General features: G+C 42.6%; 2 protein-coding genes across 17 annotated transcripts in view; one reads left to right on the top strand and one right to left on the bottom strand.

Moving 5' to 3' along the window:
* The window catches only part of CC2D1A (coiled-coil and C2 domain containing 1A), an 80,723-nt gene that overhangs the window by 65,016 nt on the left and 368 nt on the right, over positions 1-15,339 (bottom strand). The window contains exons 1-3 of one of the 6 annotated variants that reach the window (XM_061613820.1): positions 15,058-15,331; positions 13,732-13,841; positions 5,060-5,192 (exon numbers count right to left, since the gene is read on the bottom strand). In XM_061613820.1, coding sequence (XP_061469804.1) covers positions 5,060-5,192; positions 13,732-13,788 — 190 coding nt within the window. In that variant the 5' untranslated portion in view covers positions 13,789-13,841; positions 15,058-15,331. The other 5 variants (XM_061613823.1, XM_061613818.1, XM_061613819.1 and 2 more) reach the window with 5 other exon arrangements.
* The window catches only part of BRME1 (break repair meiotic recombinase recruitment factor 1), a 44,967-nt gene continuing 44,669 nt past the window's right edge, over positions 15,042-15,339 (top strand). For 8 of the 11 annotated variants that reach the window (XR_009761127.1, XM_061613851.1, XM_061613838.1 and 5 more), the window contains exon 1: positions 15,138-15,244. Coding sequence is in view for 8 of the 11 variants with exons in the window: in XM_061613851.1 (XP_061469835.1) it covers positions 15,206-15,244 (39 nt within the window). In the remaining 3 variants the exon portion in view is untranslated. The other 3 variants (XM_061613836.1, XM_061613849.1, XM_061613845.1) reach the window with 3 other exon arrangements.

The raw sequence follows: 15,339 nt of genomic DNA, 5'->3' as shown, positions 1-15,339 counted from the left end.
GGGCTCTTGTTCTACCCTTTTTGTTGTCCTCTTCTATTTCTATACAATAACTATTGTAATAGTTCTTTGTCCCTACATATTAGTCGTATTGTAATAGTTCTCTTTGTCCCTACATATTAGTCATTGTATTGCTGCATTTAGGGTTCTAACCGTGTTTCTATCTCCTTTTGCTTTCCTTCTCTCTTTAACCATTTTAAGAGTTTCTTTAGTCATCCATTGAGGTCTTTCTCTCTTTTAAACTAGAGATACTATCTTTTTGCATTCTTCCCTGCTAATGTCTCTGACGTCATAGAATCATAGAATAGTAGAGTTGGAAGGGGCCTACAAGGCCATCGAGTCTAACCCCCTCCTCAGTGCAGGAATCCAAATCAAAGCATTCCCGACAGATGGCTGTCCAGCTGCCTCTTGAATGCCTCCAGTGTCGGAGAGCTCACTACCTCTCTAGGTAATTGGTTCCATTGTCATATGGCTCTAACAGTTAGGACGTTTTTCCTGATGTACAGTCCAAATCAGGCTTCCTGCAACTTGAGCCCATTATTCCGTGTCCTGCACTCTGGGACGATCGAGAAGAGATTCCGGCCCTCCTCTATGTGACAATCTTTCATGTACTTGAAGAGTTCTATCGTATCTCCCTTCAGTCTTCTCCAGACTAAGCATGCCCAGTTCTTTCAGTCTCTCCTCATAGGGCTTGGTTTCCAGTCCCCTGATCATCTTTGTTGCCCTCCTCTGAACCTGTTCCAGTTTGTCTGCATCCTTCTTGAAGTGAGGGGACCAGAACTGGATGCAGTATTCAAGATGAGGCCTAACCGGTGCTGAATAGAGGGGAACTAATACTTCACGCAATTTGGAAATGATACTTCTGTAATATAGCATATGCCTTTTTTGAAGCCACATCACACTGTTGGCTCATATTCAGCTTGTGATCAATGACAATTCCAAGATGCTTCTCACATATCATATTGCTGAGCCAAGTATCCCTCATCTTATAACTGTGCATTTGGTTTCTTTTTCCTAAGTGTAGAACTTTGCATTTATCCCTGTTGAATTTCATTCTGTTGTTTTCAGCCCAATGCTCCAGCCTATCAAGGTCTCTTTGAATTTTGTTTCTGTCTTCCACGGTATTAGCTATGCCACCCAATTTTGTATCATCTGCAAATTTGATAAGCATGCTCTGTGCCTCCTCATCCAAGTCGTTAATAAAAATGTTGAAGAGCACTGGGCCCAGGACTGAGCCCTGTGGTACCCCACTCGTTACTTCCACCCAGTTTGAGAAGGAACCATTGATAAGCACTCTTTGAGTACGATTCTGGAGCCAACTGTGGATCCACCTGACAGTTGTTCCATCCAGCCCACATTTAGCTAGCTTGCTAATCAGAATATCATAGGGCACTTTGTCAAAAGCTTTGCTGAAGTCGAGATATATTATGTCCACAGTATTCCCACAGTCTACAAGGGAGGTTACCCGGTCAAAAAATGAGATAAGATTAGTTTGGCAGGATTTGTTCTTCACAAATCCATGTTGGCTCCTAGTAATCACTGCATTGTTTTCAAGGTGCTTATAGTCTGACTGCTTTATAATCTGCTCCAGAGTTTTTCCAGGGATTGATGTTAGGCTGACTGGTCTGTAGTTCCCTGGTTCATCCTTTTTGCCCTTTTTGAAGATAGGGACAACATTAACTCTCCTCCAGTGAGCCGGCACTTCACCAGTCCTCCATGATTTCGCAAAGAGAATAGACAGCGGTTCTGAGAATTCTTCAGCCAGTTCCTTCAATAGTCTAGGATGCAGTTTATTGGGCCCTGCCGATTTGAACTCGTTCAAAGTGATTAGGTATTCCCTGACCATTTCTCTATCAATCTCAAGCTCCAATCCTGACCCTTCTACTTCATGTTTCCCGGGAGGCACATAGACCCTTTTTCAGGAGAAGACTGAGTCAAAGTAGGAATTGAGCACTTCTGCCTTTTCTTTGTAATCTGTTACAATGTTGCCATCCTCATTGAGTAGCTGTGCCACCGTTTCTTTTCTCTGTCTTTTACTATGGACATACCTGAAGAAAGCTTTTTTGTTGCTTTTAGCATCCCTCCCTAACCTCAAATTCTCAGCTTTAACTTTCCTGACACCATCCCGGCAATTCCGTGATACCTGCCTCTACTCTTCCTTTGTGGCCTGGCCTTCTTTCCACTTCCTGTATGTGTCCTTTTTTGTTTTCAGGTCATCTCTAAGCTTTTTGTGAAGCTACATTGGCTTCTTCTGCTGTTTCCTCCCTTTTTTCCTTGTTGGAATTGCTTGCCATTGCATTTTTAGGATTTCCTTTTTTAGAAACTCCCACCCATCTTCGACTCCTTTTCTCATTAAGGTGGCTTGCCATGGAACCGTTCTTAGAATTGTTCCGAGTTTATTAAGATCAGCTTTCCTGAAGTCCAGGGTGCGCATATGGCTACTCTCAGCTTTTGCTTCTGTTAAAATCAAGAATTCAAGTATGGTGTGGTCACTTTCCCCCACAGTTCCCGTAACTGCCACTTCATCCACCAAATCATCTCTGTTGGTTAGAATCAAGTCCAGTATAGCTGATCCTCTGGTTGCTTCCTCCACTTTCTGTAGGAGAAAGTTATCTCCAACACAAGTCAGAAATTTCTTGGAGGGGCCATGTTTGGCAGAATTTGTCTCCCAACAGATATCAGAATAATTGAAATTCCCCATTACTACTACATCATGCCTCCTCAAAACATCGGCAATTTGCTTTTCAAAAGTTACATTCTCGTCTTTTCCTTGATTGGATGGTCGGTAATAGACTCCAAGCACCACATTCTTTTTATTACTTGCCCCATTAATTTTAATCCAGATACTCTTGGTAGAGCTACCAAGCTCATCTTCCTGTATTTCTGTGCAGGGATATATATTTCTAACATATAGCACGACTCCACCTCCCTTTTTATTCCTTCTGTTCTTTTTGAACCGGTTATTTCCTTTAATTGCTGTATTCCAGTCATGGGAGTCATCCCACCAAGTTTCAGTTATACCTATCAAGTCGTAACTGCCCTCCTGTATTAAGAGTTCAAGTTCGTCCTGCTTGTTTCCCATGCTCTGCGCATTAGTATACAGACATCGAGGACTATGTGATTTATGGCTTTGCTTCCTTACTACATTTTTCTGAGGACCGTTACTGGGCCCTATTAGAGCAGATCTCTCTGTTCCCGTTACTGTGCACAAGCCTTCATCAGTTGTTACCACCAAGTTTACGTCTCCCTCCCCCTTAGGATTCAGTTTAAAGCCCTCCTGATGATCTTCTCCATGCTGTGGCCAAACACATTCTCCCCAGTCCTTGTGAGATGCAACCCATCACTTGCCAGCAGTCCATCTTCCAGGAAGCATAGCCCGTGGTCCCAGAATCCAAATCTCTCACGTTGGCACCACCTTCGTAGCCATTCATTCACACAGAGTATTTTTCTTTCACTTTCTACTCCTCTTCTAAGTACTGGAAAGATGGATGAAAAAACTATATGGTCCCCAAAGTCCTTGAGTTTCCTTCCTAGAGCTTCAAAGTCTGATGTGATTTCTTCATAGCTCTGTTCAGCAGTATCATTTGTTCCCACATGGATGAGGAGAAAGGGATACCTGTCGGTGGGCTTGATGAGTGATGGCAACCCTTCCGTCACATCTCTAATCCGTCCTCCTGGTAGACAGCATACCTGGCGAGTCCACAGAGCTTCTCGGCATACCTGGGTTTTGATCCCACACAGTAGGGAGTCTCCCACTACTAGTTCTCTTCTCTTCTTGTTGCGGGATGTGGTTTCATTGGTCCTGCTTGATTGAGCTTCAGCCTCTTGCTCGTTGTGGCACGGGGTATCCTTTAATTCTTCCATCACAGGCTATCCTCCAGTCTCATCCTCGAGTAGTTGAAAGCGGTTCCGTAGTTCCACTGGTGAAGGGTGTCTTCTAGCTCTTCTGCTCCTGTCACCCTTTCCCACGGAGTTTCCTCCACTTCGTTGTTTCTCTCCAAAGCAGTCTCCTCTTCTGCTACCACATGCTGTTGTTCTTCCACCTCCACTTCTCTTTGCTGCTGTTGTTCCAGTGTTCTGTCTAAGAACTCTTCATCTTCTCTTATAGTCCTCAGTGTGGCCACCCGCCGTTCCAGGCCTCTCACTTTTCTTCCAAAAGTGCCACAAGCTTGCACTTGTTGCATGTGTACGCCATGTTGTTCTCAGGCAAGAAAACAAACAAACAAGTTGAGTCCAAAGGCATTCCAGGACACCTTTTTTGGTGGACTGGGGACAGGACAGTGGCCTGGGCACTGAAGTAGGTTGGCCATTGCTTCCTGACAGCTGCCCCAGAAGCAGGAGGGGGAACAAACTTATTGGTATTGTGGCCAAAAACATTCACGCAGCTGGGGTCACATTCACAACAGACTATTATTCCACTTTAAGCAGTCATGGCTTGAATCCTGGCAACTGTAGTTTGTGAAAGGTGCGGAAAGTTGTTAGGAGACCCTCTATTCCCCTTACAGAGCTACAGTTCCTAGTATTCTCTGGGAAGAGGGACCGATTAAAGCCATGACGGTATAAAGTGGAATAATAGTGGGATAAACGTCTGGTGTGAATGTGTTCCAGCAGCGATGATTATAGTCTGCTCAGGAACATGAAGATGGGGGATGAATGGGAATTTTGTGCAGCTTAAATAGCTGTCTATATGAGCCAAGTGAAGGGAGGGCAATGAAGAGGAAGAGAAACTCAGGAGATCGCAGAGTTAAAAGAAAGCATCAAGATAAAGAGAAAAAGAAGGCAATGCCCTTCTTTTTGGCAGACTTGGGCAACAAATTTTGGCAGAAGAGTTGGAAAGGGACTGAAGATGCACCCCACACATAATGCACATCACTCAAATCTCTATTGTAGCCTTTCCCAACCAATGTGCCTCCAGATGTTGTTGGACCACAACTCCCATCTTTCTTGACCATTGGCAATGCTGTCTGAGGATGATGGGAGTTGTGGTCCAACAACATCTGGAGGCACACTGGTTGAAAAAGGCTGCCCTATTGCAAGCAGCAAACACCTGGAGAACACTTACTTTTTCCATTTGGTTTCTGTTTTTGATCTGGTTGTCCTCCAACAATAGCCAGGAGTTCAGCCTCAAGTTCATTATCATCCTCCCCATCGCGAGCCATCATGATTTCAGGAGACAAATCCATCAGCAAACCCAGCTGCAGGGAACAAGATGTAACTCAGTCATGAAGAGTGCTGTAGACTTACAGTACACGTCAATATTAGCTTGTGTTTCACAGAAGATTATTGTAAACTAGTGGTTGTACAAGCAGACCCACTGCCCTCAGTAAAAAAAAAAAAATACTAGCATCAGCCTCCATCCAAACTGGTGGAGGAATTTTCATTCAGACGTCACTTCACAAGTATAAAACAATGCAAGGATGATCCTGAAACTTCAGTGGTAGCTTCTCCCATATATGATCCCTCATATATTCTGTTTTAACACCAGACACCCCACTCAATCTGCCTCCATCAAACAAAACTCAACAGATATCTACTAGAAGCAGGACCCTCTCAGTGGCGGCACCAAATCTATGGAATGCCCTCCTCAGGAAGGCCCACCAAGCATCAACACTGTAGGAAGATACCAACACCAATTGACAAAGCTGTTTTTTAAGCCTTTGAGCTTAATTGATTTGATCTCTGAGTTGTTGACTTGGCATATGCTGTATTACCCTTCTTGAAATGTGCTCTTATTTAGATGATTGTTTCACCATAGTATTGCTATATTGGGCGATATGAAAATCTAGTCATATTCCACCATCTCTGCTGAAAAACCAACTCCATTAGGCTCATCTTGCCCTTCAGCTGTTTCCATTCCAGCTGATAATAAGAACTACCATTTAACTTTCAGAACTGGCGCCCAAATTTACTTTTTTCTTTCCCTCCCCAGCCTTTTTCCCCCTTTTGTGTCTGTGGGCCTGTGAGCTGGAACTATTTATTTTAATTGATTGTATATAAGCCACTCTGGGAGCTTTTTCAGCTGAACAGTAGGGTGCACATGCTCCAAATAAATAAATGCATATATTGTTTTAGTTTTTGCTGCAAGTTGCTTTCATTTAAAAAAAATTAAACAATATTCATGAGCTCCTGCTTCTTTATTCTTTTTTTTCCTGATGAAGCTTCAATGATTTTCACAACAGGATATGGCCCCGTGCAGTTGTTTCTAAACCTCAGACCTTGTGGCAACCCTCACATTATGTATATGTCTGCCAAGGAACCCTTGACGGCCAGCCACAGAGTCCTTGCATCTTGCAGAGCTTTCTGGGGCACATTCTCCATTCACACTCATGTTGTGCCTGATCATTGCGCTAGGCATACCCTGGGCCATTCTCAACACTCTTCCTTTATCTGCGAGTTACAGGGAAGACCAATAACAGTGGACTAACTGTCTTTCAGCTAAGTTTGTCAACTATTACTGTTTTCCTCAAATAAGCTTCTAATGAATAGTTTGAAAACAAAAACACCCTTGCTAAAGAAATATATCCAGAATTCAGAATTTACAAGATATATATCCTAACCATAAAAAAATCTAATGGAATGTTGAAATTGGGGGTTGTTTGTTCATTTATGCTAATTGTTTACAAACTGCCTTGCAAGATACAAATCCTTCCAAAGCAGCTTACAAATAACATAAAAAAAAATTTTTAAGCCCACAAGAAACAAACATAAAGAGGTTATCAGGAACCTTCTTTACAGAGCAGTTTGTGGTAGATGGCCAGGTGTGTTTGGGATGTGTGTGTAGTTAATGCCCCAACAAGCAAATTTTCCACTAAGGAAAGAACAAAACAGTATCATTTGCCAAACAACTGGCAGAGCACACTCTATGTCTTCAGGATACGCAAAAGGAGCTACATGCAACAAACCTCTTGCAACAGCATGTGTTACACAGTTCAGGTAACTTTCATTAATTGTACCTATGGGCTGCATAAAAGGGAGAATTTACTGAAAACTTCAACGACGTTGCCTGCATGCGTAACACTGCAGGTATTGTCACAGAAGGTTTCTGATGACAACAGATGGAACATGGATGAAATCCTGCCCCAATGGAACGTCTAGGTTTGGTTTCTTGTAACAAGAATAGCCCTTCATAGCCCACAAAAGTAACTGTGCAGACCTCTTTGAATAATGTACATGTGAGAGCTAGAGATGCCAGAGAAATACACTAAACTCAGGCTTCAATAGGATATTCAGGGGCTTGTGAAGCTCAGCTCAAAGAAGAGGGGAGTTGTACAAGTCCCCAAATTATTCTCTAGTTTCAGTTAAAATACAAGTTGGAAAAGTATAGCCACATTATCCAACTATTTATTTATTTATTTGTTTGTTTTATTGGATTTATTAGTCGCCCATCTAGCTGCCCCCTGCCATCTCCACAATCCCTCTTGAACTTAAAAAAATACTTACAGGGAGATATCTCTGCCTCCTGTCCATTTCTACTGTGCTGTAGGAGAGAAGGCCTGGTAGTCCAAACTACAAGTCCCACTGGACACTGGACTAAGCTGGGGTCAGATAGTCCCAAATTGCTAGAGGCCAGGTATAGCAGCCCATAGTGATCCGGGGCTACCAGGAGGCAGGGTGTGGGGGAGTGAATGACAACAGCCAATGCCTGGTGCTGGCTTCTGGAGGGAGGAGGCCACGGAACAGCTGCCAGAGAGCCCTCTAACTGATACTGACCTCTTACGTGGAGCTTTGACAGTCCACTCCCACTATGTCCTCCCTTCAAAACCAGTGCATGAAGGAAGACGCTGCTGTCAAGCAGGCCTAGGTCTAAGGCCTGGCCTAAGGCCTGGCCTTGACTCCACCCTGCTCAGGCTCTCGTGGGATCGCTGAGGATTGCTAGAGATCCTGCAAGAGTAAGCACAGATAGGAGGGGGAATCTGCATCCATTGCTCTGGGAGCTGCACCTCACCCCACAAATGAGCCGCACCCTGGGCGTGAAGTGGTTCTTGTGTGGTGCTGGTTGCACCTGCCCGCTGTCAGGGAGAGTGGGGAGACACAGCATCTCCTTCTTCACCCCAACCATATTTTTAGTTTTCAAAACCCTTACCCCCACTCCCTGAATAACCTTGGGGAGATATGTGGAACAGGGTTTCTGTTATGTGCCTTCAAATCGATTACGACTTATGGCGACCCTATGAATCAGCGTTGTACAATAATATCTGTCGTGAACCACCCTGTAAAGTCTGTGGCTTCTTTTATGGAATCAATCCATCTCTTGTTTGGTCTTCCTCTTTTTCTACTCCCTTCTGTTTTTCCCATCATTATTGTCTTTTCTAGTGAATCATTTCTTCACATTATGTGTCCAAAGTATGATAACCTCAGTTTCATCATTTTAGCTTCTAGTGATAGTTTAATTTGTTCTAATACCCAATTATTTGTCTTTTTCGGAGTCTATGGCATCCGCAAAGCCCTCCTCCAACACCACATTTCAAATGAGTTGATTTTTCTCTTATCCGCTTTTTTCACTGTCCAACTTTTACATCAACACATAGAGATCAGGAATACCATGGTCTGAACGTTCCTGACTTTAGTGTTCAGTTATACATCTTTGCATTTGAGAACCTTTTCTAGTTCTCTCACAGCTGACCTCCACAGAAGCTACCCTTCTTCCGATTTCTTGACTATTGTCTCCATTTTGGTTAATGACTGTGCCAAGGTATTGATAATCCTTGACAATCAATGTCCTCATTGTCAACTTTAAAGTTACATAAATCATTGTCATTACTTTAGTCTTTTTGACGTTCAGCTGTAGTCCTGCTTTTGTGCTTTCCTCTTTAACTTTAATCAGCATTCGTTTCAAATCATTACTGGTTTCTGCTAAGAGTATGGTATTGTCTGCATATCTTAAATTATTGGTATTTCTTCCTCCAGTTTTCACACCTCTTTCATCTTGGTCCAATCCTGCTTTCCGTATGATATCTTCTGCATATAGATTAAACAAGTAGGGTAATAAAATACACCCGTCTCACCCCCTTTCCGATTAGGAACCACTAAGTTTCTCCATATTCTGTCCTTACAGTAGCCTCTTGTCCAGAGTATAGGTTGCGCATCAAGACAATCAGATGCTGTGGCACCCCCATTTCTTTTAAAGTGTTTCATGATCTACACAATCAAAGGCTTTGCTGTAATCTATAAAGCACAGGGTGATTTACTTCTGAAATTCCTTGCTCCGTTCCATTATGCAACTTATACTTCGGATGTGATCTCTGTTGCCTCTTCCCTTCCTAAATCCAGCTCGGACGTCTGACATTTCTTGCTCCATATATGGTAAGAGCCTTTGTTGTAGAATCTTGAGCTTTACTTTACTTGCATGGGATATTAAGGCAATAGTTTGATAATTACTGCATTCCCTGGGATCCCCTTTCTTTGGAATTGGGATGTATATGGAAAGCTTCCAGTCTGTGGGCCATTGTTTAGTTTTCCATATTCGTTGACGAATTTTTGACAGTCTCAGTCGCTTGTAGCAACTCTACTGTTATGCCATCTGTTCCTCATGATGTGTTTCTTCCAAGTATTTTAAGAGCAGCTTCCACTTCACATTCTAAAATATCTCCTTCTTCATAAGGTTCCTCCATGAATTAATCTGTCCTCCGTGCATCTCTTTTACAGAGTTCTTCAGAGTATTGCTTCCATCTTCCTTTAATTTCGTCTGGGTCAGTCAGTGTATTTCCCTGTTGATTATTCAACACCCCTACTCTTGGTCTAAATTTCCCTTTCATTTCTCTAATCTTTTGGAATAGGGCTCTTGTTCTTCCCTTTTTGTTGCCCTCTTCTATTTCTATACAATAACTATTGTAATAGTTCTCTTTGTCCCTACGTACTAGCCGTTGTATTGCTGCGTTTAGGGTTCTAACCGTGTTTCTATCTCCTTTTGCTTTCCTTCTCTCTTTAACCATTTTAAGTGTTTCTTTAGTCATCCATTGAGGTCTTTCTCTCTTTTAAACTAGAGATACTATCTTTTTGCATTCTTCCCTGCTAATGTCTCTGACGTCATAGAATCATAGAATAGTAGAGTTGGAAGGGGCCTACAAGGCCATCAAGTCTAACCCCCTCCTCAATGCAGGAATCCAAATCAAAGCATTCCCGACAGATGGCTGTCCAGCTGCCTCTTGAATGCCTCCAGTGTCGGAGAGCCCACTACCTCTCTAGGTAATTGGTTCCATTGTCATATGGCTCTAACAGTTAGGACGTTTTTCCTGATGTACAGTCCAAATCAGGCTTCCTGCAACTTGAGCCCATTATTCCGTGTCCTGCAGTCTGGGACGATCGAGAAGAGATTCCGGCCCTCCTCTATGTGACAATCTTTCATGTACTTGAAGAGTGCTATCGTATCTCCCTTCAGTCTTCTCTTCTCCAGACTAAGCATGCCCAGTTCTTTCAGTCTCTCCTCATAGGGCTTGGTTTCCAGTCCCCTGATAATCCTTGTTGCCCTCCTCTGAACCTGTTCCAGTTTGTCTGCATCCTTCTTGAAGTGCGGAGACCAGAACTGGATGCAGTATTCAAGATGAGGCCTAACCAGTGCTGAATAGCGGGGAACTAATACTTCACGCAATTTGGAAATGATACTTCTGTAATATAGCATATGCCTTTTTTGAAGCCACATCACACTGTTGGCTCATATTCAGCTTGTGATCAACGACAATTCCAAGATCCTTCTTACATGTCGTACTGCTGAGCCAAGTATCCCCCATCTTATAACTGTGCATTTGGTTTCTTTTTCCTAAGTGTAGAACTTTGCATTTATCCCTGTTGAATTTCATTCTGTTGTTTTCAGCCCAATGCTCCAGCCTATCAAGGTCCCTTTGAATTTTGTTTCTGTCTTCCACGGTATTAGCTATGCCCCCAATTTTGTATCATCTGCAAATTTGATAAGCGTGCTCTGTGCCTCCTCATCCAAGTCGTTAATAAAAATGTTGAAGAGCACTGGGCCCAGGACCAAGCCCTGTGGTACCCCACTCATTACTTAGTTTGAGAAGGAACCATTGATAAGTACTCTTTGAACTCGTTCAAAGTGATTAGGTATTCCTTGACCATTTGTCTATCAATCTCAAGGTCCAATCCTGCCCCTTCTACTTCATGCTTCCTGGGAGGGTCATAGACCCTTGTGTCGGAGAAGACAGAGCCAAAGTAGGAAGTCATCTGTTAGCATTTTGCCATCCTCATTGAGTAGCTGTGCCACCGTTTCTTTTCTCTGTCTTTTACTGTGGACGTACCTGAAGAAAGCTTTTTTGTTGCTTTTAGCATCCCTTACTAACCTCAAATCATTCTCAAGGATATTTAGCTGCACAATGGAACTTCCCCACTCTCTCCTCTCTCCGAGTGACCCCTAAATCAGGCAGGGAGCAGATTGACAGGGTAAGTGGGGAGAGGGCAGAGAAGTTCCGCTGAGCAGCTAAAAGTCCTTACGACAACAGAGCCACTCATATTTTTTTTAAACCAGTAAGTAATATATTCATGCCAGCAGTTCCCTTAAAGACTACATTGTTCTGTAATTCATCTACATTTGATCTCAAAGGACAATCGACAGAAGCAGTGGCATCCACTGTGGCACACTGGATATACACAGTTGTGTGCAATTTTTATTGTTCTTCACTATCATTTATTAAACTTCTATCCTGCCCTTCCTCCCAAAGAAGCCCAAGGTAGCAAACAAGCAAGCAGTAGAAAAACTACAATTAAAATAAAAACATATTTAAAACATTTTTAAAAATCTAAAAACATTAGCAAGATCTAAACGTGTATTTTTTTCAACGTAGTAGTACCCACCAGAACCACACCAAAGACATCTAAACTTTAGAATTTATTTTGCTCCTGGGGAATAATAGGAAGAATTTCATTTTAGGTATATGTTAGGCACTTTGGAGCCAGACATGGCCTAGAGAGAACACTTGGGCCTTTATTCCTTAAGAGTTCAAAAACACAAAAGTTCTGAGAGAAGCCAACAACCCAAATGCTACATAGCAAGGAAATGCAGTTTCATGCCTTCATGCATTACAGAAATATCAATTCTACACTACAAGAGGTAGTTAAAGGAATCTGTATTCCTAAGGACACTTGCCTAAAAGCTTCATGAAGCAACAATATGTGAAAATATGGTATGTATGTTGCTCCACTCTGCCTTGATGTTATGTGACAGCGCAATATATACATACTTTTAGAAATAAATAATATATAATTCAGCAAAATAATTTTCAGAGAAAAATAGGCATCAATTAAAGATACACTTATGGGTCTGGTTATAGAATCATATATTCTTTTTACTGTCACAGAGATGATGCCAATCTACTAGCCATTATGCAGAGTGTTATTTGGGGTTTTCTAGCATTTAAATAGTACTAGTATTGTGCCTCATCTCTTAACAGAACATTTATTGCATTACAATTTTTACTTTTTGTGCAGGAGCCACATGACCTAAGCAAGTGTTTGTTCCCTTCCATCAGGTTCCCTTTGCTCAGCACATAATAAACCACCAGCTGAGGAAACAGTCTTGAGAATTTCTAGACCTACTAGGGAATGGTATGAAGGATTTTCCATAGCAAGTCTATAACAAAAGATAATTGCCCTTCATTATGTTTCTTGCTCTACCTATCAGGATCTAAAAGGGTGGACTAGACTCCTAGCATAGGCTTGCCTTAGTTCTCTAAGCTGCGAAGAGAAGCAAAAAGAGAGTCACAGCCACACCTTCATGAACATCTTGGAAACCATCTCCAGAACAAGGACACATTTTGCACAATTATTCCTCTTGCAGTCAGACTATGAACAAACTCACCTTTGCCACACCTACCACTAGTTAACAAAGCAGTGAGGAAGGATTATTCGGCACGCTCCCCTACTTCTCACTCTGCTCCCTAACCATAACACACCTGGGTGACAGCTGTGCCAGTGTTTTATTGGTGCAGCACCTAGTGATGATGAGCAGTAGAAACACTCGATAGTGTTTAAAAAGATACCAGATATATCTGGGCCTCAGTTTGAGGATAGCAGTGTCTGAACACGTTACATAATAAGTTAACTGCCATGCAGTAATGTGAGGCAGTAATATGAGACACAGAGAGCCAGTGTGGTGTAGTGGTTAAGGCGTTGGACTACGACCTGGGAGACCAGGCTTCAAATCCCCACACAGCCATGAAGCTCACTTGGTAACTTTGGGCCAGTCACTGCCTCCCAGCCTCGTGAAAATATACAGCACAAATAAGAGGCAATCTAAAAACATAAAAGAGCAAAGTACAATCCCAACTAAAATGTCATTTAAAATGCCTGGGTAAATAAAAAGGTATTAACCTGGCACCAAAAAAAGTTGTAATGTCAGCTGCAGACTTGCCTCTTTGAGAAGGACCACCCCCTTCCTGAATGGGGAACAGCAGAGCTTGGGACAGACTTTGTATGGACAATTACAAACAGCATTAGGCTACAAGAGTCATGGGAACATAAGTATAATTGGATTACTTGGCCACATTTAAAAGGTTTCCTTTTACCAACACTACAGTGTTTCTCGTGGCAGAAGCGTTTTACATGCTCTGGGTATGAAACAAGAGAGAAAGGAGGAAACCTGTTGCATGCACACAGTATTATTTCATAGCACTCAAGACATGACAGCAGAAACCTAGAGCAGACACCTATGTGCCCTTGAACAAAGTGCTTGAAAGGAAGAGCATCTGAGAAAGATCAGGCCACAGAAAAGGTCTATTGGCAACTCACCTGTCCAGGTGTGGCAGTGCCTTTGCCTCCGGGGGGTGGCTTCCTGTTTCTGTTCATTTCTCTTTTTTTCTGTTCTCAGTTAGTGCAAGACAGCATCAGGCCAGATGGAGCTGGGTATTTTAATGCAATGTGTCAGACATTGTCTCTGTTTTCCTCATTTCAGTTAATGTGCACTATCTCCCTCTTCCACTATCAGTTGCCCAACCCCACACTTCTTTTCTAAAGAAACTACCAGGAAGCAGTTCAATTAATGCCACACAAAATATGAAATATATGCCACTAGGTCAAGGGCCATCCACTTCCTTATCCACACACCTAAGTGTTTTTTCTTCCGTCTGGGGCCATGTAGCCCAGTCCTATGCAAGCAAACATGTCCTAATGAATTCAGCAGGTTAGAAAGCCTAAACACACTTATGATGTTTCAGCAATACAGCTGAAATCATTAGAAATAAACCCCAATACTACCAAGCAAATACGCATAGGATCAAGCTATTAAGCCCCCGCCTTTCCAGTACCTTATTCTCCTCAAATGCCTATACTACTATTTATAATATAACTTATTTACTTCTTTATTTTATTTAGCAAAATGTATATACTGCTTGATTATTAACTATGTACATCTTATGTCCACATCACTCTAACCCCTAGCCAGCCAGTTTCCCCTCCCCCTCCCCCTCAAGATAAAGCTTCACTATTCCCACCATTAATTTTAATAATTTTAGAATTTATCTAGTGCTTTTGAGTTTTCAAAGTACTTCACCTGCATTATCTTGTTATCCTTACAACAGCCCTTCAAAGTAGGTCAGCATTATAATCCCATTGCAGATGAGAGGCTGAGGCTTGCTTAAGGCCATCAGATGACTAGCAGAAGGGAACTTTTAACCGAGTAAACCCCACAAAACAGGGGAGTTTCCAATGTCTTCTGTGGGGCTTATTCTCGGGTAACCACATATAGGACCGTCAACCTGAGCTATGAATCAGGGAATCCATATGTCTCCTGTATAAACCTCAGCCCTCTCCTCTCTGAAATAATGCTGACCTACCTGACCGGATTGTTGTGAAGATAATCAGACCGTTCCATGGGAAATGCCTTGAAGATTGGGCTGTCAGCCTCATAGCGACTAGGCTAGGACACATCAACTTCTCTAGTTGCTCCTCAGTTCCTTGTCCTTCACTCCTCAGAGCACTTACTTGTACAGGGACGTCTCTTCTCACACACACACCCGCCCCCAACACCGTACACCTGAAGGGAGAAACCACTTCAGCCCCAGCTTGCTTCCATCACACTCACTTCCTGCTTTTTCTGCGGCAGTCGCCAACACTTACCTCGCTTTACGGCTTCCTCTCGCTCGATGCTCTTGCAAGCACAAAAATGGACAGGAGTGCTCACGTCAGTACCCGCCTAACTTTACGGCAATCTTCTCCCTTCCCTATCCATCGACATGGTAAAATTGGCGAATGCTCATAAGAGACCATGGAGAACTCAGAAATGTGTCGCCACAGTAATTTGACAGTAAGGGTTTGTTTCCCCAAAATTTTCAAAAGTTGAAATAAATGCAGAAATTTATGGTTTTTCATATCCACGTGGGTGTGTGGATGAAGTAATTT

The sequence above is a fragment of the Rhineura floridana genome, chromosome 3 (assembly GCF_030035675.1).
Source record: "Rhineura floridana isolate rRhiFlo1 chromosome 3, rRhiFlo1.hap2, whole genome shotgun sequence".
NCBI lineage: Eukaryota > Metazoa > Chordata > Lepidosauria > Squamata > Rhineuridae > Rhineura > Rhineura floridana.
The sequence above is the reverse complement of the archived record's forward strand: the minus strand, read 5'-3'. Positions and strand labels throughout refer to the sequence as shown.